A 24,481-nucleotide genomic window follows, 5' to 3' on the forward strand; every position below is an offset into this window, starting at 1 on the left:
ATAGTCGAGCGATCTAGCCTTTCAAATAGGGCTGTCTATTGATAAAGATTTCCCGATTCAGATTCATAAGCTCTCAATTCTCATTTCGATTCGAATTAATTTGGGTATATTTCAGTTATAATGTCAATTTTGCTTACATATGAAATTCTGTCTCAGCTAATGCTGTTAATTATACAGATGACCTAACTTCAAATCAAAATTTTACAAATTGTATTTTTAGCATTAGCTCACATTCTAGCTCTTTAAAATATACAAATTACATGTATTGCATAGATAAATATCATGTCCTAAAATTGCATATATTATATTACATATTACAAACATGTATATTGTTAAAAGCATAATTTGTACTATGCAAGTATTTACATTGCCACGTAGAACTAGCGCTATAATGGTTCTGTCTCTAAGAATAGCGGCAGTTCAGTGAGCTTTTCTGTTGAGCGAGTGGAGTCGAATGACTACTTTAGCGCATTCATGCTTTGTGTCGTTAGAATTAAATATTTCTATTTTTTGTTTTGATCAACAACTGACCCTAAAGAACAGGAAGGACATTAACAGACACATTATTCAATGATATATAGACTTTTTGGTTCTCTTCTTTGGACACACATTACATGGAACGGTTATAACGGTATATAAAATACTCTCAACATGCAGTCAAGGATCTCTTGTTGGCCACTATACTACTCAATCACAGTAGTCCTGCTTAAATCCCTCAAGACCTTGGGACTTCAGAATTGATATCGGGATCATTTAAATGAAAAATCGCAACAAAATGCATCGTAAAATCAATATTTTTCCCATCCCGAAACTGTTCGATGCATGCACACTATTCATATAGTCAACTCAAGGCAGAGACGTGAATAGGTACGCAATGCTTGAAAAACTGGGCTACAAGCAGACAGTCCACGCAGACTGTGGAGACAACAACATTTTATGTAGCAGCACATGGAAAACTAGTAGTAAGTATTATGATAAGTATGCTTTAGCCTGTATTGGCATTTACATAAGACTGGTTCTTGTGTTGAAACACAACTAGACAGAGACTTTGTTAGGGTGCCTGTGCCAGTCGAGATTTTTGACACAGCATCTTAAAAGCAAAAACGCTCATGGCAGAATGCTGAAAAACAACATGAAACGTGACGCATCGGCCAAAGATGTCTGACTCTGAATGGTTATAGTGGTGGTGCTTTAAAGTGGGTGGATTTAAATATGCAACTTCTCCAAATAAATTTTAAAGTGCAAACTGTACAACAGCTAAAGCACATCACACTGTCAGCACGTTAAAGTACCTAAAAATATCAAAACTAAAATAAAAAAAAATCTAGATTGTTGGATGACTAGTCAACCATGTGACCCATCAGTAAAACCTAGACATGTTCATACAGCTTCAGAATGATATCTGATAGATCTGTATGCTGGCTGAGGGTAGAGAGGGAGGTGGAATGGCTCGCATGCAGACAGATATGTAGGCCAATCTTTCTGCTCAAGTGCTCGCAAAAAGAAAGGCATCAGGGACTTGGAGAATTCTCCTGAAATACCATAACATGGAGTGATCCCTCCATCCCCCCCAAACCTTTTTTCCTTTATACCTCCATCCCTTTTGCTCTGTTCCTCATTGCCTTCTAAAGTGCGTGACTATGGCATTGTCACCCTGCCCAAGAAACCATTGCTTTGAAATGTTGTCCGAAGGATGTGTGCTGTGCCTCAGGAAGCAGGTCAAGTGTGTCTGATCGAATGGGCTAAAGATGCATTATTTAAAAGAGGGGAGAGCCCAGTGAATATTCAGTAGGCTTTCCCTATGTGAACCATACACAAACACATCAAACAGACTGGCTGCAGAATCTAGAGTCCATGGGTTAGATGAGGACTTCCTTACTGATTTTAAACTAAGACAGACACACTCTCTATTAACTGTTTAACTAAGGCAGCAAGTGCTTATGGCTTACCGGCACAGGAACGTCATCATAGAAACTCCAAGCCAGGGCCCAGCGCATGGTTCGACCTTGACAGAATTCTGTGTGAGTGACTTTGGGCACCTGCAAAGAAGATGTTATAAATGTTTTGGCTCAGCATTTCAAATACTCAGCTAGAGCTGGGTATTGCTACAGATTTCCCAATTCAATTCTAATTTCACAAGCACTCGATTTGATTCCGATTCGAATCGATATAGATTCATATGGGTATATTTCAATGTCCCTTTTGCTCCCAGCTAATGCTGTTAATTATAAAAGGTGACCTTCTAACTAGGTGCATTACATTCATTTAATGAATTATATTTTATTAGTTTGCATCATTTGTTCACATTTGAGCTTTTTTTAATATAAACAAATCCATGTATTCCATCAATAAATACGATACTATATTGCACATATGATATTTTGTAAATGTTTTGTATTTAATTGCATAATTTATGCAAGTGTTTACATTGATTTGTTGAACACATGCTAAAAACCGTTACTGTCTCTTTAAGAAAACCGGCATTTCTGTAAAGATCATCTGATCATCCATGCCATCCATGATTATTTTTTGTTGTTTTTGATCAAAAACTGACTGTTAAGAACAGAAAGGGTATTAAAAGAGACATTGGATGGATTGTGTGGTTCTCATCTTTGGACTTTTACTTTCTACACACAGTAAATGGTGCTGAACTTTCTACACACTATATTACACAATCATTGGTGAGTGAAATCTGAACGTTTACCTGCCACTGGCTAATCATAGACATTTTTAGATGCATAGCGTGAAATTTGGTTGCAGATGTGAGTGAATTCCACTCATTGTAGTAGAGGGTTGCGTATAGAGTAAAAGATTGATCTTGGGATTCAAGAATTGATAGAGATCGTTCAAATGAAGATTGAGATGCATCGGAAAACATATAGTTTAACAGAGTCCTATAGCCAAACACGGTGTATGAGATCAGTTTTAAAATGATGTGGACAATCGTTTTTAACTGTACAAGTGCGCATACTTTGTTACAATTCAAATTTACAATGGTTCGGTTTGTATCATGATTGTGGTTTGGTTTAGAAATGACCTGGTACATCACATTTAGGAAATCTAAGGCCGATATAAACGATATTTTAACATTTTAATTGACCATAAATACAGATCAGTACTGTTTTGCAGCTAAATGCACTACACTGTAATTTTAGAGACCAATTTATTTCACCAATTTGGTGAAATATTTGATGGTGGACACATGATGGTTCAACATTACAAACTAGAGATACATTTAAAAACAACAGATATATCCAAAACTGGTCAAGTGACATTTAAAACAAAAATTAGATTTTCGGGTTCTGACTTTTGGGCTCTGTTTAGGTTAAGTTATGGAAAAATCCCTACTAATTATTCATTTGAGAGATGATGTCTCTGTATAAACACTACCAAATCCTATTTTTTTTTTTTTTTTTCAGAAAATGATGAACCCCAGCACATACAGTATATAACCGACACAATCCCATCAAATAAGCTTTAGTAAGAGTGTTAGTAGCACAGATCTGCCATTCACACAGTAGGAGGTGTGTTATAACACCCATTCATGAGTGTCAGGGGTGAACTGTAGGGTGAAATCAGGGGTGAACTGTAGGGTGAAATCAACTCAAACTGCACCCTTATATAGCACTGCTCTTTAGAAAAACACATAGTTTGACCTTTGTAGACCGAGGTCATTTAAACATCAGATCAAGGGAGAGAAAAGGGGAAAGTAACAGAAAGAATGAGAAAGAGAAAGTATCTCATTGGCATTTTAATTACAGTCCCAGTAAAGAGAGTAGGAAGTAGCTCAGTCTTCTGGAGGTCAGCCACGAGCACAATGACTCTAATAAGAGGTGTCAGAACTATGACACTTTCAGATGAGGAAACAACACATCAGGACAGAGAGGAGCAGACTGACTGACACCAGACTAATAACCTGTGAGCAGGACGAATGCTTTTCATTCACAGATATCAGAGTTCTGACTACATACACAGGCAGAGGTAATGGAGAGCGGCTGGAGGGCTACCGCAGGCAGACGGGCGATGTGGGAACTAATGAAATCTACTTCATTTTTAGGCCACGCTAGTGAAATTCATTAAGATCAATTACAGATTACTCGTTTAGCTGTAGAGATCTAATGCTGCATTCTAGACAACTTGGAACTCAGAATTCTCCCAGCTCCTATTGGAAAATGACCACTGGAGTGGCATTTGAGGTCTGACTTGTAATATTGGGGCAGATTGATCAATCCCAAAAACTGTGATTTGAAGTTATTTCAAGATGGAGGTGACTAACATACAGTACTTTTGAGAACGCATTACATTTATTAAATTGTAAAGTAATCTATAATTTTACCTTATTTTTGCATCTCATCAGTTGTTTTGTAGAGCAAATACAAGCGTTTTATTTTATGGTTTTTATGCTTTTGCCATAATTAACATAAAACTAGTCTTGCTGCTGCCATATTTAGTTTAAATTTGACCGTGAAATGTGATAGACTGGATTGCTCTGAGATCGAAAGTGGGGAGTTTTCCCAATTCTTCTGGAATGCTAGCTTTCATCGCTTTGTTCAGACTGGTAGCCAAAATTTGACTCAAATCGGTTTAGTTTTTTGCAGTCTGAACAGCAAAGGATGATCAGATCTGAATTCAAGTATTTTTTTCACCATTCGGTATGTGACGCGTATGTAATGTCAAAAGTGTGCGATAGTGTCTGAAGCAGTGTTTGAACACTTAATCTTGCTCTCCCTCTCCTCGTATAGAGAAATATGTGAAATTCACTATGTAGTGAATAGTGAATGAGGGAACGAATCAGTGTTTGTGGACACAGTATATTAATGAATGTATAAAATACCTTGCGAGTTCGATACCACAACAAGATGCCATGATAGACATTAGCAGAGAAAAATTTCCATTTTTATGGTCCTTTCTTTCCACAATGACAGCTGCTATTCTATGCATTCTTGTGTTGGGCTAATGCTTAAGTCATTACTCTCGCAATTAATCAAAACAAACGGATCAGATTTCTTCACTTACAAAATTACAGTGTTGACACAGTCAGTCCTAATATTAGATTTGAAATCTAAATTGGATTTGTGTGCAGTGTGAACAAAGTCTTAAGGGGAAAACCACACACACACACAAAACTCACCCCTTGTTTCCGCAGCTCATCTTTTAAAGGGGCCAGGCTACACTTCTTTCCCAGCATGCAACTATACCACCTGTAAATGGAGAAAAAAAAAAAAAAATAGGCTGTGAAACCTCCAGCTTGGATGGCAGATCCATGAGAACACATAAAAATAACTGCAGGATAAAGACCCATAGGCTGAATAGGGATCATTCTGTGTGGGAACAGTCAAGTTTGGCTAGTCTTGTTTTGTTTTTAAGATAAGAGACTAGATGTTTAATTAAAAACCCCACCTTGACAGGGAGCTTTGAAGTTGCACGAGACAAAATCAGTGCATATCTGCTAATATATATAAAAAAAAGATGAAGATTCGACATCCAGTGTCTAGAGAGAGGGAGGAGTATCCACAGCATGAGGAAAGTCTATGTATAATTGATTAATGCTCAAGTCTTAATTTATTAGTTCTTTTGAATTTCTACTGTAAATGTAACTTACAGAAGAAAATTCTGCTTTTGTTCACTGAAGACCTTCTCCACATCTTTAAAGTCAACACAACCCATTTTATTTTCATAATGTGACCTACATCATTTCATTAAAAAAAAAGTTTTTTTTATTATAAGACCACGAATGTGTACTAAGTACATGGTGTCAATTTTGACGTCATGTTGACTTGAACATAAAAAAAACTGGCAGCGTAGCATTGTTCAAAGGGCTGTAGAGATACTCTATGTTGTACACATTTTACTTAACGGCCAAACTCTTTTGAGCCTTTTGAAGGGGGCCTTCATATTTAGAGAATGAGGGATAATAGAGTAATACACATAAGACTGCATATTGAGCCATGGGGGACTTGTAATCACTTAATTTTTTAGTGTAAAATATTAAAGAGACCTAATATTCACACAAGTTCCCCAATGTTGGGAGATATTGGAGGGAGGCTGTGGCACCACAGCACATGGCATCCTTGGCTAATAATGGGGTGCTCCAGAATCTATCAGGGCTTGAACAGGAGGTGTTTATGTGTTCTTTTCATTTATCAAGCCTTGAGGAGGAAGTAGTAACAATTGCACTTTCAATAGCACAGACGTTTGGCAAGAACTACAATCAGAGTTGTAATTAGAATGAGTGTGAGAGAGGAGGGGCCGGAGGAAGACTGGCACTAATTACAGATCCGAGGGGCTGGAGAGGAAAGGGGATCTCAGAGGGCCAATCAGAATGCCTGGCTGGTTCTACAGGCACCTGCCGAATCAACACACACACACACACACACACACACACACACACACACACACACACAAGTCTGCTCGCGTAGTCTGAACCTCACAAGAGAGGGAGGGGATGCTAACACACAGCAAAATGGAAGAGCGCCCAGCTTCCCCTGTGGAAAGCAGTCAATTCTCAACAACATGAGCATAAGGCACATACAAAAACTCCCAGATTTACCAGCAAGTGTAATTCTGATGCAAATGGAGAAATAATGAAAAGAATCAACCTCCCAAACTGACTTTTGTATGCATAATCTCTAAGGTTGTTACGATACCAATATTTCAGTAGTCAATACCGACAGGGATCCCACCCTTTTTGACAAATGAATTTCCATGACCTTTCCAGGCACTTTTTAATTACTGGACACAGTTTTCAGAGATTCAGGCTGATTTGCAAATGAATCATTTAGACTGATTTGTAAACAGTTTCTACTAATTCTTTGAAAAGAACTGACTCAAAAGGATGATTCACTGACAAATGGGGCATCACCATGGCTTGCGAGCAAGTTTTACTCTACACAAGAGCAAGATATAACTCATGATGAAATATTTTAGAGCAGAGAAAAACTAGAAAAATATATTTTCTCTAAATATTTTGAGATTGTATTAATTGCCCAGATATTTCAAGGCCTGGAAAACTCAATTTAAAAATTCCCTGATATTTCCAAATTTTCTACAACAAATAGAACTACCTGTGAAATATCACAACTCTTGATCACAAGAAAAGTTAGTTTGATTGTTCACATTCCTTTATTTAAAAAGTTCATGGTGCACTCAGAAGTAAAGTGGGAGATGTGAAAATGACAATGAATAAGCATATAATATTACATGTTCTTAGGAGTGCCGACCCCTTTTCATTGTGTGGCTATTATTATTTCTGCATTGTGCATTTAAATTAACAGTGTTTACAGAGTGGTTTCACAAAAATTCATGTCAACTTTTATTTCATCTGCAACCCAAGAACATTTCCCGATCTAAACGGGGAAAAAAATTGTCTATACTGAACATTTTCTAATGTCTGGACTGTATCTGCAGAGTTGTATGATTATACAAACAAGCGGTTTGATATACTGGCAATGAGTAATTAATGTGTGAAGATAAATGTCTTGATTTCACTTCAAATATCATTAACGGGGTAATTACAGCTTAACAATCGCGATTTTTAACCAGCCAGCAACAGTGGTAACGGTTCAAAGCTTTTATATCCAACCATTACATTTTTTATTAAGGAATTAAAATAAACCCTTACTCAAGTCTTACTTAACAAAGTGTGCGTGTGACGCAAAGCAGCTGTGAAGTTTGAGTGACACTTTGTTTGGCTGAAAAATGCTTGTCAACAATGAACGGGACAGGACAACGATTTACACAATGTACGTGGGTCACATTTTTAGGTTGGAAAAAAATGAATTCTGAATGAATGAATTGCCTGCTTTTAAACAAAGAAATATTAACAGTAGAATAGTATTTTTAAAAATAAGTTCTAAATGATATACACTTGCAAGAGATGAATGAAGACTATTAAAGGCTAATATATACTTACTGCTACACATAAAGGTGACTAGTTAATTTAAATATTAATGTAAATATGAATAAAATCAAACCAACAGAATGAAATGCTGCTTCACATCATTTCCAGCTATAATTGAAGTAAAAATTCAGTAATAACAAAAAATAAATAAATCAGTTAAGAGCAGTGAGTGGTTTTCACTTTTTGCTAAATAGTCAATAATAATATTGACTTGCTAATACTGGTACTTTTGACATCCCTAATGCACACACATGGGCCAATCCCTTCTTCCTCTTGGGGTTCAACATATAACATGGTTAATCAGGCCTAATTTCTGTTGCTCTGCCACCCCTCCCCGCACGCCTCACTTCATTGCCCCAATGAGAGTCCTGGCACACTGGGGCTCACCGTCTGCCCCAGAGACACACGCAGCTGCTCCCGTCGGGCATCCCGGATACTGCCCTGGGTAATTATTTACTTTGCCTGTCAATTAATTACACAAACTCTGGATGACAGATCCATCCCAGCAACCATCTGCCCTGTCCCTTTCATCAACATGGCCTCTGCAAACACAAATCTGTTTATTCCTTTCCCATTACACTACTCACAGCTCCTCAGATGTTGAGAGTAGTGTAGTGATGGACTGACATATCAAGGCTGATTAATCGGGCCTTATTTGACCACTTTGACATTATCGGCAATGGTCAATACCTGGCCGATTAACAAGTAACCGAATGTCCTATTTTAGATATTTTCGTGAATTTTAGCTAATCTTTAAAAAAATTAAATAAATACTAACAATAATAACTGATTAAAAACTAATTAAAACTAAAATTAATGCAATTTTCATAAAACTCTATGGCTCTCTGCAATACTTGATTCTGATTGGTCAAATGGCAGCATTCTGTGGTCAAATATTTTTATATAATGACCACTAAACTGTACTTTTCTTGCCACGTCTACACTAATTTGTTTTAGTTTGAAAACACATGGATTTTTGCTATATTCACACCTCTCGTCCACGCTGGAACTGGGTTTTCCTCCACTGAAAACGGCAACCAGTTTCCTTCAATGTGCTAGTTTAATGTCTCTCATATCACAGAGTCTCTTTCCTGTGACAATATTACAGTTTTAATATTCAAAATTGTTATTTAATGTCCACTTATTTATGTATTTATTTGGTAAGTTGCTTGTAATAAGCAGAATAATGTACAATCAACCACTGACCACAAAATAAACCCCTTCAAGATTAGTCAAGATCCCTATTAACACTTCTGGGGGTTTATTTTGCAACAATGACCAGCTGATTGTAATTTATCCCTTATAATATCTGCCATTGGTCATTCTGGTGGTCTTTAATGTATGTGTGTGTGTGTGTGTGTGTGTGTGTGTGTGTGTCTGTCTGTCTAAGACCTAAGTCTCTTCTTGAGCTGCAGACTGTCATGGATGATCCTTTTCACAAACTCCAGCTCTCCACCCTCAGCCATGATCTCAGTGACCCCTCCTGTGTTGATGGAGCTGGGAGGAGGTCTGCGTGAGTTCCTCGAATTCACCCCCTCAGGAGACAGAAGAGATGGAAAGAATTGGTAGAAAGAACTGATAAAAGCAACTGTTATGTGGACAAAGAGACAGATATTGCTGGAAAATAGCCTGGGGTGCTTTACAGCCCTTGAGTGTCAATTCAAAAGACAGGAGCTGAATGTACCTTCGCCTCTAACTGGTTGGCAAAGAAAGGAGGATTGCACATGCAAAAATCATAGACAATGGACTCGTCTTTCAGTGCATCCATCAGTAGAGTCTTCTGGGGCACTTTCACCACTACAATACACACACAGACACAAATATTTGGTTCAGTGATCAAGTTGCGTTGAATTACATATCAAACCGTTAAGCTCCGTCTCTCACACACCTACCTTTAATGAGCTCTGCCAGGTGGTTTTGCTCAACATTCTTCTTTGCATAATTAAAGCAGATGTCATCCACTTCTGTGGCAAGGAAGAACCAGCCATTCATGGTGGCTCCCAGCAGGGGGTAAATGCAGGAGGCTCCGGTACCTGCACAGAGCCAAAACATGTCACATAACACCTTGGGACATCAGTGTTTAAATACAAATGAAATATGATCTTCCTTCATTCCAGAAATGAGCCTTTATGTAAACACATGCTTTACATAGTGACAGCTTTCTGGAAAAACAGAACAAATCACGTGCTTTATGGTGTTAACTGTATTGATTTCAGCCATTACACGGCTATGTAGAGTACTTGATACTGATTGGTCAATTTTGGCATCCTGCAAAATGACTGCAAAACTGTACAATTGACCATTGTCCTGGTCAACAGATTTCCTACATAGTTGTGTTAGTTATGTCTCATATGTCCCTGTGGTCGCTTTCTTCTCACGCAATAATTTAAACAAATCAATACTCAAAGTAATAATAATAAAAAGGCTGGCAGTCTTGACTATACATCACCCCCTCCCTAATTTTGTACTGATTATCAATATATAGACAGAAGAGTTAAAGTATATTCAATAAGGCTGAAATTTGACATGTAACTTGAGATATTGTCAAGATTTAATGCACAGCAATTTTTATAATAATAAAAATTAACCACAACACATCCAGTATATACAAAAAGTTAATACAAATGATGGCAACAAAAGGACATCAGGACAAAAGTCTACCAATGTGCCATACATTTAGTAATTTTCAGTAATACATTTAGAGCGTAGGAATTTGCAGATACAATCTTAAAGGTGGGGTATGTGATTTTCTTTTTTGACCATTTTTTCAAAATAACTTGAAATCCTATTCCTAACCCACTTACTGGCTGTAAATTAGAAGCACTGAAATGAAAATTAAGCAATTTAATCATCTGTGGAACGGGCAGGACTCGAAAAACTCCAGCCGATCATTTTCAAGACCATCTAGAATCATTGGACAGAAAATGTGTCAATCAAACGGTCGTACCATGCCCCCCTCCCCCCACCACCCTGGCGCGCGTGTCCCGTTCGTGCGCATACTCAAAGCTCGTGACCCAGTAACAGGAAGCGATTGTATTTATGTATGGAGAATAGAGCTTTTATAGTGCTAGTGGGGTTGTTCCACATTTCTATGAATCCTGTTTTGAATAGAAGACCGCTGTACAGACGCCAGGGCTGGCTATGTTCTTTTTTTTTACAGTTATGAGAAAATCAGCTCTACACCTTTCAAGAGTGGTATGCGAACCCCTCCTCCTGCTGTGTCAACAATTTGCTCTGAAAAATTGTCTGACAGGTGAATGCACTGTTTGACTAGTGAGTCTAGAACACTGCGCATCTGAGTTTTCGCTCGTGCATGATTGCGCGTCCATGTTTTTCGAATGGGTGGAGTCAGGGCCAGCGTTGGAGGAGAGAAGGTAGGACCTTAGAGTTGTGTATTTTCAAAATCTGCCGGCCGTTTTGCAAATCACATACCCCACCTTTAAATCAGGATACTTTCTCTCACAATATTGCACTGATACTTTTGTTCTCTGGATAAAAATGTCTATTAATCTATTTGTGAATTCATATCATGTCTAACATTACAATAATGAAGAAGCCAGTCATCTAAATGAGCGAAAACTATAAACCCAGCATTTCTTAATGTCCATAATAATTGTGAAATCAGAGATAATTTCAAATGCTCAAAGCTTACTGCGACTGTACTGTTATGAAGTGCAGCAGACTGCCTGACAGAATGACGTTTGACTTCTATAGTGCAGTTACACTGAGGAAGGACAGCAATGGCCATCCAATATCCAGTCAATATCCAAGTGCTGTATTACCAGCCAAAGGGACTGCAAGCAGCTTTAACAGGACCACCTAGGGCTAGACGTTGTGATGGTACTGTATATACACCATGCAATGGTAAAAATGTGCAGAGAATTTGCTCTACACTATACACTAGACATGTGCATGAGTAATCGATTATTCATGTTCTTGTTCAGTTTTAAATATTCTAAAAGTTAAAACCCTACTTGAACATTGCAAATTGATTTTCAATGGTTGAAGGTTAAACTTTAATTCTACATATTAAGTAATTGATTACTATTTTTTTTTTTTTTTTTTTAAAGAGTAAGAGTACTAGACTACATAATTACTCAAAATGCCCATCCTTATTTTATACTGAGCTAGATTCACATGGATATTAAATGGACAGGACTGCTTTACATTATTTACACATAAAAGTAACTAAGAAACACGGAGTAATACAAAAATAAAGTGTGGAAAAGAGCATACAAACGAAGAACACAGAATAACTTATCATGGGGTGTTGTTAGGTGCAACACAAAGTGGCAGATAATGTTGTAATTTGCTGCATTATAGAATTATTATTATTATTATAGAATTATATAATGTGCAGTCTTAAGTGTATATATTGCCTGTTTTAAAACAGCTTTTTTTGTGACTCATTTGATTTTATAATATTAGCTTTAATATTTTAAGTCTTTTGTTTTTAAAACAATGCAAAGCCATTTTCTCATTGATACCATCATTCAAGCGGTATAGACAAGTAAACTTTTGGTTTATAGTTACAAATGAAAATAAAAATAAATAAAATAATGAAATGAGATGAAGTAGCTTTAAATCACAAAATATTTAATTTATTTGGTTATCCAAAAGAATAGCCATTACAACATGGTTATTTAATATATGTTAGCAATTTGCCCATCGAATTTCCATATACAGTGTATGTATATATATATATATATATATATATATATATATACACACACACACACACACACATGCACACACTCACCAGCCACTTTATTAGGTAGGCCTGTGCATCTACTTATTCATGCAATCGCCTCATCAGCCAATCATATGGCAGCATTGTAATGAATAAAATCATGCAGATATGGGCCAGGAGCTTAAGTTAATATTCACATCAACCTTCAGAACGGGGAAACATTTTTTATCTAAGTGATTTAGACAGTGGCATGATGGTTGATGCCAGACAGGCTGGTTTGAGTATTTCTGTAACGGTTGATCTCCTGGTATTTTCACCCACAACAGTCTCTAGAGTGTGTAGAGAATGGTGCCAAAAACAAAAAAGCATCCAGTGAGTGGCAGTGAGAAGTGGCCAGTGAGTGCATATCTATTTTTCTATTTGACTCTTCTCAGATTTCTTTAGTTTCTTTATTGTGTTGTATTTATGGGAGTGGTGGTGGTGTAGTGGTCTAAGCACATAACTGGCAATCTGGTAATCAGAAGGACACTGGTTCGAGCCCCACAGCTACCACCATTGTGTCCTTGAGCAAGGCACTTAACTCCAGGTTGCTCCGGGGGGATTGTCCCTGTAATATGTGCACTGTAAGTCGCTTTGGATAAAAGCGTCTGCCAAATGCATAAATGTAAATGTAAATGTAAATGTTATCGTTATTCTCTATCTTGCATTGTTTTCTGCTGTAACATTTTAATTTCAACTATGTAAGCACATATAATACTACTTAAACATATTAAATTATGTGAAGGTCATTTTGGTCATCCCACCCATATTTTATAACTCTAGTGATTATGTGAGTTGGCATACCAATGTCGATGCCCCTCCGTGAGTTACCCTGCCCCCCAATCAGGTCCTCCACCCAGTGGATGTAGTTAAGGCGGAGTGGGACGGTGGGGATGAGCCGTTCCAGGGGGATCTCAATGGTGAGGCCAAAGTCCTCTTTCAGCAGGGTGCACGTAAGAGCCCGAACAGCCTCCGGTTCCTTGAAGTTCAGTCTGTGAGATAGACAAGGTTTTGATGAGGTTTGCTGGAGGTAATAGAGAATTGGAGGGAGGGGTCAGCTAATAGGCATAAACACACCACATACCCTCGGCACAATTCATTAGTGCTAGTAATAAAAAGGTCCATGCTGACAAACACAGTGAAGCACCAGCTGCTGCTGGTTCACAAAGGTTTATTAAATGGAAGGGATGCCTTCATTATCAATGCCAAAAATTCTCCTCCTCTAAAATCTCAATGTAACCTTAAAGGGATAGTTTCTGCCATAATTCTGCCATGTTGTTCTAAAGCCTTTCTGTGAAAGAATTCTACACATATACATATATACACATATTGAATTCTATATATATTTTATAAATTGTTTGGGTGAACCATTTCTTTATCACATTCTGCTGATGTAAAGTCATGTTTCTGTGGTTAAAAAAAGCGAATCAGGTAAGATGGGTGTAATCAGGGTGTCATTGTACATTCTCTATAGATGTAATTAAATGCTCCATGCTGCAGACCATGTCTGGCACTTCTGAAGGAAATCAAAATGTGCATGTGAGCCACTGCGTAATGGAGTCATGGTGTGTGAAATTCTATTTTGCAGAGCCCTTAAAAACACCTGCACCCAACCCTAGGCATAAGAGCCCTCCATCACAAAAAGCTTTTTGATATTAGGGAGAGCATGTGCTCTCTAAATAATGGGTATAATGGGCTGAAATGGACGTGTTTGCATAACCAGGTAAGAAAGGTAATGCTTCAACCCCGAAAAAGCCTGATAACTGTGACATTACATTTGAGGTACAAGGCTCACTATTAAGGATGGCCCGACTGAATTATCCCTTGCACTTTTGGGTCAGTGAAGTGTTCTCACTATACTCATATACTTATATTCAACTGATGCAAACAAAGGTAACGTTATTTAGCTGGCTAACAGATGTGTTGAAAATGTAGTTTTGTTGAAATTGCGATAACAATTGATGATAGACTGTTATAATGACAAAACGTTTTGTATCAAATGCCAATATTTAAGTGTTTTAATGAATGTATAGCTTTCAGTAAGTTGCATAACTTTATATTTTCCAGCTATTATTGCAAATTAAAAATATAATTTGTATTTGTTTTACATTTTTAAATAAAAATTTATAAAAAGTATAATTAGCAACAAAAATGTTGCTACAATATGTTGCTAAAAATAAAATGTATAATTTTTGTTGCAGGGCCATTGAAAATATTGGAAGAACGTACAAATCTGAACACAAATCTGAACACAACCTTTAACATTGTCCTCCTTTCTTTATTCCATCTGAAGTAACTAATAATGACTATACAAAAAAAGAATGACTGCCGTTCATGAGAAAAATCCAATATACCTCTTTATCTTTATAATTTATTAACACATTAGCCAAAATGAATACGGTGTCCTATCTAGTCCATTAATCTTGAAAATGTGACCTTGGGCATTAAATATAAATATGGATGTCACTAATGGTTTCCATAGTAACTACTCAAAAGGATTACCTACAATAATAAAGCCTTCTCAAAGGCACAAATGTGGACTTTACAAAGAGGAGCAAATATCACATAATTGAGCCCCAACAGCTGTGGATTTCAGAGAATGTGTAAGGGTGGTTATAGTACGTATTACTATATACGTATAGTAAAGTTAATTAAACCCAGTTCGGTTAAAGTGAACCAGAAAAGGAACCAGCCGCAAATTACCTCTGGTTTTGGTGTTCACAATGCAAGTGGACTTAAGAGGACCTTTTTAGGTCCTCTTCACAATAATGTGGTCTCAGACCCCTTGATGATCACACCACAGCTCCTTAAGAACTCTGACCCCATTGCAGCTAGGGCTGTCATGATTATGAAATTTGGCTGACAATAATGTTTCATAAATAATTGTGATTATTAAGATAAGCAATTGTCATACAAATAGTCATACGTCTTAAGGTTCACATATGCTTATTACAGATAGGCCTACATCTCAAGTTGTAATTTATTGATGTTTAACTTGAAGTCATATAATAAAATGGGGCTATTTGTTTACTTTTAAGGCATACAAATATAATTTTTCATCAATTATTGCACAGGGATAGAATTACATAAAAAGTTATATTTTATACATGTTATATAATTTATGAAACCCAGACAACACCACCAATTATTACATTATGCAATAGTAATAATGTATACTACATTTCTGTCCTAAATTCTTCACTCTCTCACATTATGTTAAGGCTCTCCGATAAAACCTACAAGCCCTTATTTCGCATGAAGGAAATCGTTTGAAATTCTGTGCATTTGAAAATAAGTTTCTTTGTCTATCATCCCGAGAGTAATGGAGAAAGCAAGCATCTCATCCTGCATGTCATTTACATTGTGTGAACAAGCCAAGATCATTTGCCATTGCGCAAATGAAATTAAAGTAAAACTATAAAAATCCTCACTTGTAAATTTGTGGGAGTTTGGCACAAACCTAAGTAGATGGTATGCCCTAGTGTTGTCACGGAACCAAAATTTCACTCTTATTAACAAAGTTAACAAAACATTAGCAGCAGAACTAAGAACAGAACTATGCCACTGAACAACACTTTAATTTAAATATATTATTTCTGAATTATAACAAAACTGTACAATGTATGCTTAAAGTATTTTTGAACACTTATAAGTACTAAAAAAAAACCCTAAATAAACAAGAATACAATAGAATGAATAAAAAAACATTTCCAAACTAATGTGCAAAGTGCTCTCTTATTAATAAAGCTTAAATTATTTTTATTTTATTTTCGACCTTGTCAATAATGTCAACTAAACGTTTCAGCCCTAATGCAAATGATAATATGCTTTTAAACTAACCTGCTTTATTTTCTTGAATAAATCCGGGTGTCTGTCTTTCAGGTGCTTTATTAAGTTTGATGTGTTTCCTCCTTTTGTCAGAAAATTGTTAAAGCAGCGTTTACAAATAGGTTTTTGCTGATCTATGATGTTTCCCTTTTCATCAGCCTCAAATCCAAAGAATTTCCAAACCTGGCTTTTTCCACTTTTCTTTTCGACAAGATTAAGTTGAGACTCCGCAGCAGCAGCTACTTTGCTTGTCGCCATCTTTTACTTGCTGTGAGCGTTTAAAAGTTCCCGATTCTGCATGGGTACCGGGTAGACCCGGTACTCGGTACTCAGTTACCTTCACAAATTCTGATAACTTTAAAACGTTTTTGTTTCAGTACCAAATTGGTACCGGAGTACCGGTATTTTTGACAACACTAGTATGCCCATCAGAGCACTTTAAAGTGGCTCATCTTAACCCGCTGCTCTGCTCTGAATGCAGATGACCCATTCATTTTAGGTGGTCAAATAAAACAACAAGTACGGAATGAGAAACAAAAACACATCATATTAATTATATTTATATATATTTTTGCATAAAATTCCCATATGTGGACAGTAAATTGTGACTGGAATATGAAGTATAAAATGCAGCTATGTATGGCAAGGCACAAGGTACTTATTTCATAAAATGCAAAGCAGACTGGGGGGGGTTCTGACACCACTTAGTTCGTTCACATATACATGTCCGCTCTGAGAGCGTTTGGAATGCTCAAATGAACTGGGAGTGAAAACGCCCTAAATGCCCTTGCTTGCATCAGGTCATAATCAGTGTGCAGAGGATGATGCTGCGAGCTGTTATGCTGCCCTATATTTTTAGCCTTCTGTTAGAATCTCTCAGCTCACAGGACGAAGAGCGCTGCAGCTCAGCATGTTGCGTGCCCTGAAAATTAAATCCAGCTTGTTTGTGGATTAAACGTGTCCTTTTTTAATTTACTGACTAATTGATAAATGAAAATATGCAATTTTTCACATCTGTTGTGAGCAGAGATATGCAGGTTCTGCAGGAGGAAATCAAAACGTACAGAAAACAAGCCTGATAGCACAAATTTCCAGTCAGGCTAAAGGAGTTTCATATCAGTACAGCACTACCCAATCAGACTAACACAACAGCACAGCATGGTCTACCCATCAGCATCATCAGTTCCACAAGGTCACCTCTACAGCTCTGTTTTGCCACATTTTAATCCTCTGAACTCAAAATGTTTCTAAACAGAGTCATTATCAAGCAAAGCATGGATGCTGAACACACTCCACAGCTCGTTGTTGTGTTATGAGAACAAAGAATCTAGCAGTGCCGTTTTAATAAGATAACAAAGCAGAGTAGTCTTATGAGGATTGAAGTTCCACCAACTGTCAGGTTTTCTTTATTTTTGTCAGCACGTCAAATCTCCAGTCGTACGAGATCTTGTTTCAACTTTACACTGCAGTAAAACATGTGCGGGGCAAATATTCAGAAATAATCTTTGAGACTGCAAGGGCTTCCATAGTTTCCAAAGTGGAGACTAAATTCAAACAGCAAACACTGCTGAAAGTAATAGTTTGCCCAAAAATAACATTATATCATCATTTACTCACCCTCATGTCATTCCAAATCTGTGACTTCTTGCTTCTTAGGAATACAAAAGGAGAAGTTTTGAACAAAACATTACAATGCTCTCTTCCATACAATGAAAGTGATGGGCACATGAGGCTGTCGAGTTCCAAAAAGGACAACAAAAGCTTCATAAATGTAGTCCAAGTGACCTGAATGTTATATTCAAAGTCTTTGAATTCATATGATAAATTTCAGTTCTTCGTAGAAAGCCAAGTCGTTTTCACCAAAAATCTTGCTTAGCAGCTGTGGTCATTTAATTTGTTTGAACATTCTACTAAATACGGTGTTCCACAGAAGAGTCATACTGGTTTGGAACAACATAGAGAGTAAATGACGGAATTTTCATTTGGGGTAAACTTTTCTCCTTTAAGACAAGCTGATGGCTAATACTGATCTGTGCATTCTAATAGCAAAATTTGGGCTAATTATGAAAGGTAGCTGAGAATGGGAGCAAAAGAAAGGTCAGTGCATGTCGAATATTTTAAGGGGAACTGAAAATGCCTGAACTGGAATATGCAGCTAATGATGATGGTGACTGGAATTTTCATCATGCTCTCTTTTAATAACTATATTTCATAATGTTAATCTCTTACCAAGATAATTAACTAATTATAATTCACTTATCCAATCAGAATAAAGTAAACAAGTATCAGGAGATATCACCTAATATATTATCAATAAAAGCTTGTTTAACTTTTTCTTGGGTGAGTTCCACAGCTGCGTCTTACAGAACCCCAGGCCGCGTATTGATAAACGAGCTGGGTAGAGTTATTATGCTGCAGCATAAGTCTAGATATGAGATGGTTATTATTGTGATGGGTAGGTATATGCATGTACGTATTTATTTATTTATATATATATATATATATATATATACATATACACACACACACACACACACACACACACACACACACTAGGGCTGTCAATCTACTACTTATTTTAATCAATTACATGGTGTCCCGATTAATTAATCGTGATTAATAGCATATATAAATATTTGCTGAGAAAGCCCCTCATATTACAATAATTCAATACATAAATGATTAAATAATTATACGTAGTTATCTTTAAATACTAATATATATATATATATATATATATGTATATGCATATATATATATATAGTTGCGTCATAAACATAAAATGTTTAGTTCACTGTTTCAAGTTAAATATAGTTTAATACTCAATCTTTAAACACATCTTGAGATCCCTTAGTTCGCATTTGCGCTCCAAGTGTTTTGAACGCAAGAACATAACGCATGTTTGTGTTGTTCTGCTGCTCAAGGGTGTTTTCTTCACTGCATAAACTGTGCGTTGACATACAGCTGAAATTTCACTTACTGCCCTCTGGAGTAAACAGGTGGTACTACAAGCTTGCATTTCTCAGGAATTCCCCATTACGGTCCGGGAGCATTGTGATTAATTGCACAATAAAAGTTATTTTTTTATACAATTATTTAAAAATCACACTGAATTGACACGTTAACTCAACAGCCCTAATATATACCCATTTATATATTACTTCACTGAGCACTACTCTTGAAAGATCTTTTTGATTCATCTCACCACATAATCAACATTAAATGAAACACTGTAGTCTACATTTTTAATGCTCCCCAGTTCTTTACAGGTCATCCACAAGCCAATGATGGACGTTGTCTCTCTGGTTAATGCCTTCTAATCCAATCTCCCTCTAGATGACAACTGCACCCCAAATCTTTCCTCTTTTGAAATATCTTTCTCCTCCAGTGGCAGTAGAGGAAGAAGGATTGGGGGAGATGATTAGTTACCATACCCATATCCCTCTTAAAAAGTCTCTTTCCAGATTAATCCTATCCTTCAAACTGTGGCATGATAAGCTTATCTAACCAGTGAGGAAATGTCTGGAAAGCCAAAAAGGAGAAGCTAATGATAACATATTAAGACGAAGTTCTGAGGCTAATTTGAAAAGTTCTGGTTAGATTAGGTTGGATTTAAGAAATTCTTTAAGCACACCACAGGAAAAAGACGGAAGGCAATGGCGCCATGTTCAGAATAGGATACTTTTATACTACTCTGATTATTTCTGCAATTTACTGCAATGTATAGTGTGCATAGTTTCTATGAACACCCAGATGACCAACTACATTTGCCAAAACATGCAGTATTCAAAATGTGTGCAATATGAGCATTCCACACCACATGGAATACTAGATCCCACAGTGCGCTTGCCACATCTTCAACAGACTGCTACAAAATTTTTATACAATGGATAAAAAAAGAAATTATATCTAGGGGTTCCCCCAAGATGGTAACTTAATTGGCGAAAAAACAACAAAATATCAACCCAGCCAAAGCTGTTTTTCTGGTCTCTGAGGCTGGTGTGTTTGCTGGTTTTGGGCACTTGTCAGCTGCTTAGGCTGGGAGCATACAGTATGTGGTCTGGGACAGTGGTTGATGTTACTGTGTGGAGTGTACATAATATACACCAGCTGCAGAAGGTACATTGAGGAATTACACACTTTTTAAAAAAGACAATGCAATTTTGTCTGACAAACTAACACCTGCTGCAGAATTCATCTACTTTTACACAATGTCATTACCTCCTCTAACAGGCTGTTGTTACAGAGACTGTCAGACCACACAAAACACACATGTACATGCACACATGAGCCCCAGCTACAGCTGCTGTGCTGTCGAAACAACCCCAGACATCTGTACAGGACTTGGCTCACCTCAACAAAATACAGCATTGCTGAAATCTCCACACACTTCCTAAAAGAACAAAAAGTCTAGTCCAAAAATCCTGTGCCAACTACAAAATAGTTTAGGACTGAAATATCAAGAGATCTAAGGAAGTAAATGTACATTTTTTATATTTTTTGTTCAAATTTGTTGTAATAATTACATGTAACTGAACAAAGCCTCTTTTCATAGTTAAACCGATGTGGGTATTTTTCAGATGTCCTTGTTATGGCTACATCTGAACCAGATCTGTTAACTAAATCGACCTGGACATCAAATGTTTTATGTGGCCAAGGTCAGCTTGATCTTTATGCAATCATGTTTAACTCATGAGGGACAAATGAGGACTTTGAGCTCAGATGTACCATCTTTACTTCCTGCAAAAGCTGAACTACTGACCCTAGTATAGTTTTATTCTTCTGTTATTGCAATGCAGAAGTAAACTATAGCGGGGTAAATGTCTAAATGGTGTACTTTTTGTATTCCCATTTGGTCAAAAAGCAAAATAATAAAAATATGGTATTATGTTTCTATAACTTTCCCATAGAGGTCAAAAATAGAGATATAATACAACAGTCAGAAGAGAAAACAATGCCAAATGTAGTCACTCCCTCAGCAGCTGCATTTGAAACCACATTACAGTTGTGTTGACTGGAGTTTATTATTTAACGCCCGGGTAATTTAACAAAATAATAATATTATAAATGTGCATTAAATACTAAAAAAATAATTTTATATAAAAGAGTTGCTAGATTTATGCTACTAAATTACATCGGTATTGTCTGCAAAAAGGGTCCATAGCATTAACTTTTAACACATTTCTAGTCACATTTAACTTTGCACAGCAAAATTCAGTGGGCGAAGAGGGCTTGGGCAGACATTGAGCGAGTAACAAAAAACTAATTGTCAACTGTATTGGTAAATGTTGCAAATTTGGCTGTCAAAGTTCACCAAACTTGAACTGCACGCAAAATTTTCAATGGGTGTAATTTTTTTTTAGCAAATCTTTAAGTTATGGATATGGCATAAACAACTGCCCCAACAGTGTTTGGAAGGAGTCTCATTGTTGAGTAAATCCTAAACAAATTTTTGTTTTTGTCTATTTCTCTTAATCTCAGTGAGTGTATTTATGGCGATGTACAGAATGTTCACATTTTACATTATGTGGATATGTGCATTGTTAATGTTTTGCACTAAAAGCAATAATAAAAAATAAAAAAAGTCTTTCAAGCAAGTCAGCCCACAGGCGTCCATCTTTGAAATGCTCCCAGGAGGCTATTTCCAGTCATATTGCAGCTCCATATACTTTAATGGAGGAACACCAAAAACTCAACACAAGATTATGAGCAAAGAGCATATTTCAAATCAGCAGTAAAATGCTGGTATCATAAATTGTGCTTCTTTACCTCAGATTACCATAAAACCTCAGATTACCTCAGATTCCCAGCTTGTATAGCTAATGCGCTTGCACGTTCTCGAAATGATTGACAGGTGATGTCTGTGTCTAAAATGTGATTGGCTCTTTTACCTGTAAGAAGTGACTTTCTTTCAACATCCATTGACTGTTGGGTGCTAGAGCTTCTTGGTGGAGTGTTCTAATTTCTCCCATTAATTTTAATAGAAGTAGCCCGTCTCTGCTAAATAGTCTCTGGTTAAATAGTCTCTGGTTAAACTCACCACTTACAGCTGAGGCTCGCGCCTGCAAACACAGAGTTTTAGCACAAAGCATGATCTGGTATTTCAGATGGCAAGGCAGTCTTACACAAAATCAGTCGAATGGCCAGACAAAGATGTTTGTTGACTAGCCCTGCTGTAGTGTGACCACTGCTAACTTATACAGAGCTTCCCTCAAGAGTGATTAGCCGATGACTAGCTGTTCAGGCAACCCACCGATTAGGTGGTTTTGTAAATGTGCTGTTTTGCACGTCTTTTTCATCATGTATATGGACACTAGCAAGACAACAAAGACCAGATTTGCAGAACAGAGCAAAAAAAAGATGCTAACAGAGGAGGGAATTTGTGGTGGACAGACTGGGCAGCCTTCCTAATTAGACCGCAGAGCCATAGAGCACCAGGGGCATTGTCTGAATTTTCAAGACAATCATTAGGAATCAAAGGGTGAGAAAACATGGTGCTCTTTTCTAAGCTGCATCTTCAAAGAGAGCATCTACAGCCAGACCTGGCAGCACACCTGAGATAAGACAGTAGAAAGATGGACACACTAATGCTATCAGCCGACCCTCTCCAGGTGCTCAGACGTCAATACAGTTTTGAAAGCAGGCCCTCGCAGCCCAGCTCTCTTTTGTTCCTCTGGCCACTACAAAGCACAGATCTCTCTCTCTCTGCCATGTTATAATGTCTTATCCTGCTGAGGAAATGTGACGTGACGTGAGCAGATAGGATCATTACTGTGGTGACGGGACACACCAACTTAAGTTCTCTTTGTGATGGGGCACTGCACTGCATACAGCACAATCAACCTGTTCTTCAAACACACAAAACAATGATACAAACCCACCCAACGCACAAGAAATAAACCACAAGACACAACATGCTCACATCTCATTCAAGATACCCTGAATGGCTCAAATTTGTTTAGAATAGGTTTCATTCAATAATAAATTGAAACAAGTGTTCTTCTTAAAATATTCTCACGCAAAATTGTCTCTGGATTCAACTGCATATGCATAACCTTGTTCTTACCTGCATTCTAATGTTGATGAATGTGGATTACACTCAACAATGGAGTATATGCATTACATACACCATATACAATCTATATCCATATAGGCAGGGGCTTTCCGCTCAGCCTCACTTGAAGAGCCATTCATAATACTCTACCTACCTAAGATCACTGAAGATGCGCTCCAACTAACCAAAAAAATTATGAATTCAAAATGTTAATTTATTTCACTACACAGCAAATCTATCCCAGATTGAGCAATAAACTAGGGATGGGCATTTTGGCCATTTTGTCTACTCGAGTAATCGTTGAGTACTCAAGGGGCAATTACATGTTCATAACTGTATATATAATAACAACATGTCTGAAAAATGTCTATGGCTGCTGCATTGCTTGCTGTTCCAGTGTATCATCTATTAATTATTATAGGCTGTTATAAAATAGTATTTTATTAAATGTACAAAAATTGCATAATCAAAATATAATGCATCGTATTTTGTCATTATGTGAAGATTCGCTGCCCAACTCTGAAAGAATGTGCACAACGCGCGTGCGTCTCTCTCGGTTCTTCCTTCAGGTTACCGTAGTAATCTTAAGTGCGCACCTGTTCTTTTTGTGACTGTCTGAACCATCCATTTTCAAATAACAGGAGGTGCCATAAACATCACGTTTTAATATGCATGTTAAGTTGAAGTTCAGTTTTGAAGATGCTGCATTGTGTTCCATTTAACTGTGCTCTACGTTGAGTCCACTGCCACACGCCTGGTGTGCATCCAAATATTCGCTCTTTTGAGAAAATCCACGATGCTCTGAACGGTTGTTGCTGTGAATCATGAAGCATTCCATTCAACTTGGAGTGTCTGAATTTCCACCTTTCAACTGAGGTAAGTGCAACAGAATGACACTTTATATTGCATATCTAACTTGGAAATTCGAGCGGAAATCTTAATTCATTTCGTCGAGATGCAAGCGTGTGTT

General features: G+C 37.1%; 1 protein-coding gene across 2 annotated transcripts in view; it reads right to left on the reverse strand.

Annotated features, from left to right (window-relative positions):
• The window catches only part of mettl16 (methyltransferase 16, N6-methyladenosin), a 40,469-nt gene that overhangs the window by 6,416 nt on the left and 9,572 nt on the right, over positions 1-24,481 (reverse strand). For both annotated transcript variants that reach the window (XM_052110777.1, XM_052110776.1), the window contains 6 exons: positions 13,434-13,621; positions 9,793-9,933; positions 9,585-9,697; positions 9,293-9,435; positions 5,132-5,201; positions 1,950-2,039 (listed from right to left, as the gene is read on the reverse strand). In XM_052110777.1, coding sequence (XP_051966737.1) covers positions 1,950-2,039; positions 5,132-5,201; positions 9,293-9,435; positions 9,585-9,697; positions 9,793-9,933; positions 13,434-13,621 — 745 coding nt within the window. The remainder of the gene's footprint in view (positions 1-1,949; positions 2,040-5,131; positions 5,202-9,292; positions 9,436-9,584; positions 9,698-9,792; positions 9,934-13,433; positions 13,622-24,481) is intronic.

The sequence above is a fragment of the Xyrauchen texanus genome, chromosome 38 (assembly GCF_025860055.1).
Source record: "Xyrauchen texanus isolate HMW12.3.18 chromosome 38, RBS_HiC_50CHRs, whole genome shotgun sequence".
Lineage (NCBI taxonomy): Eukaryota > Metazoa > Chordata > Actinopteri > Cypriniformes > Catostomidae > Xyrauchen > Xyrauchen texanus.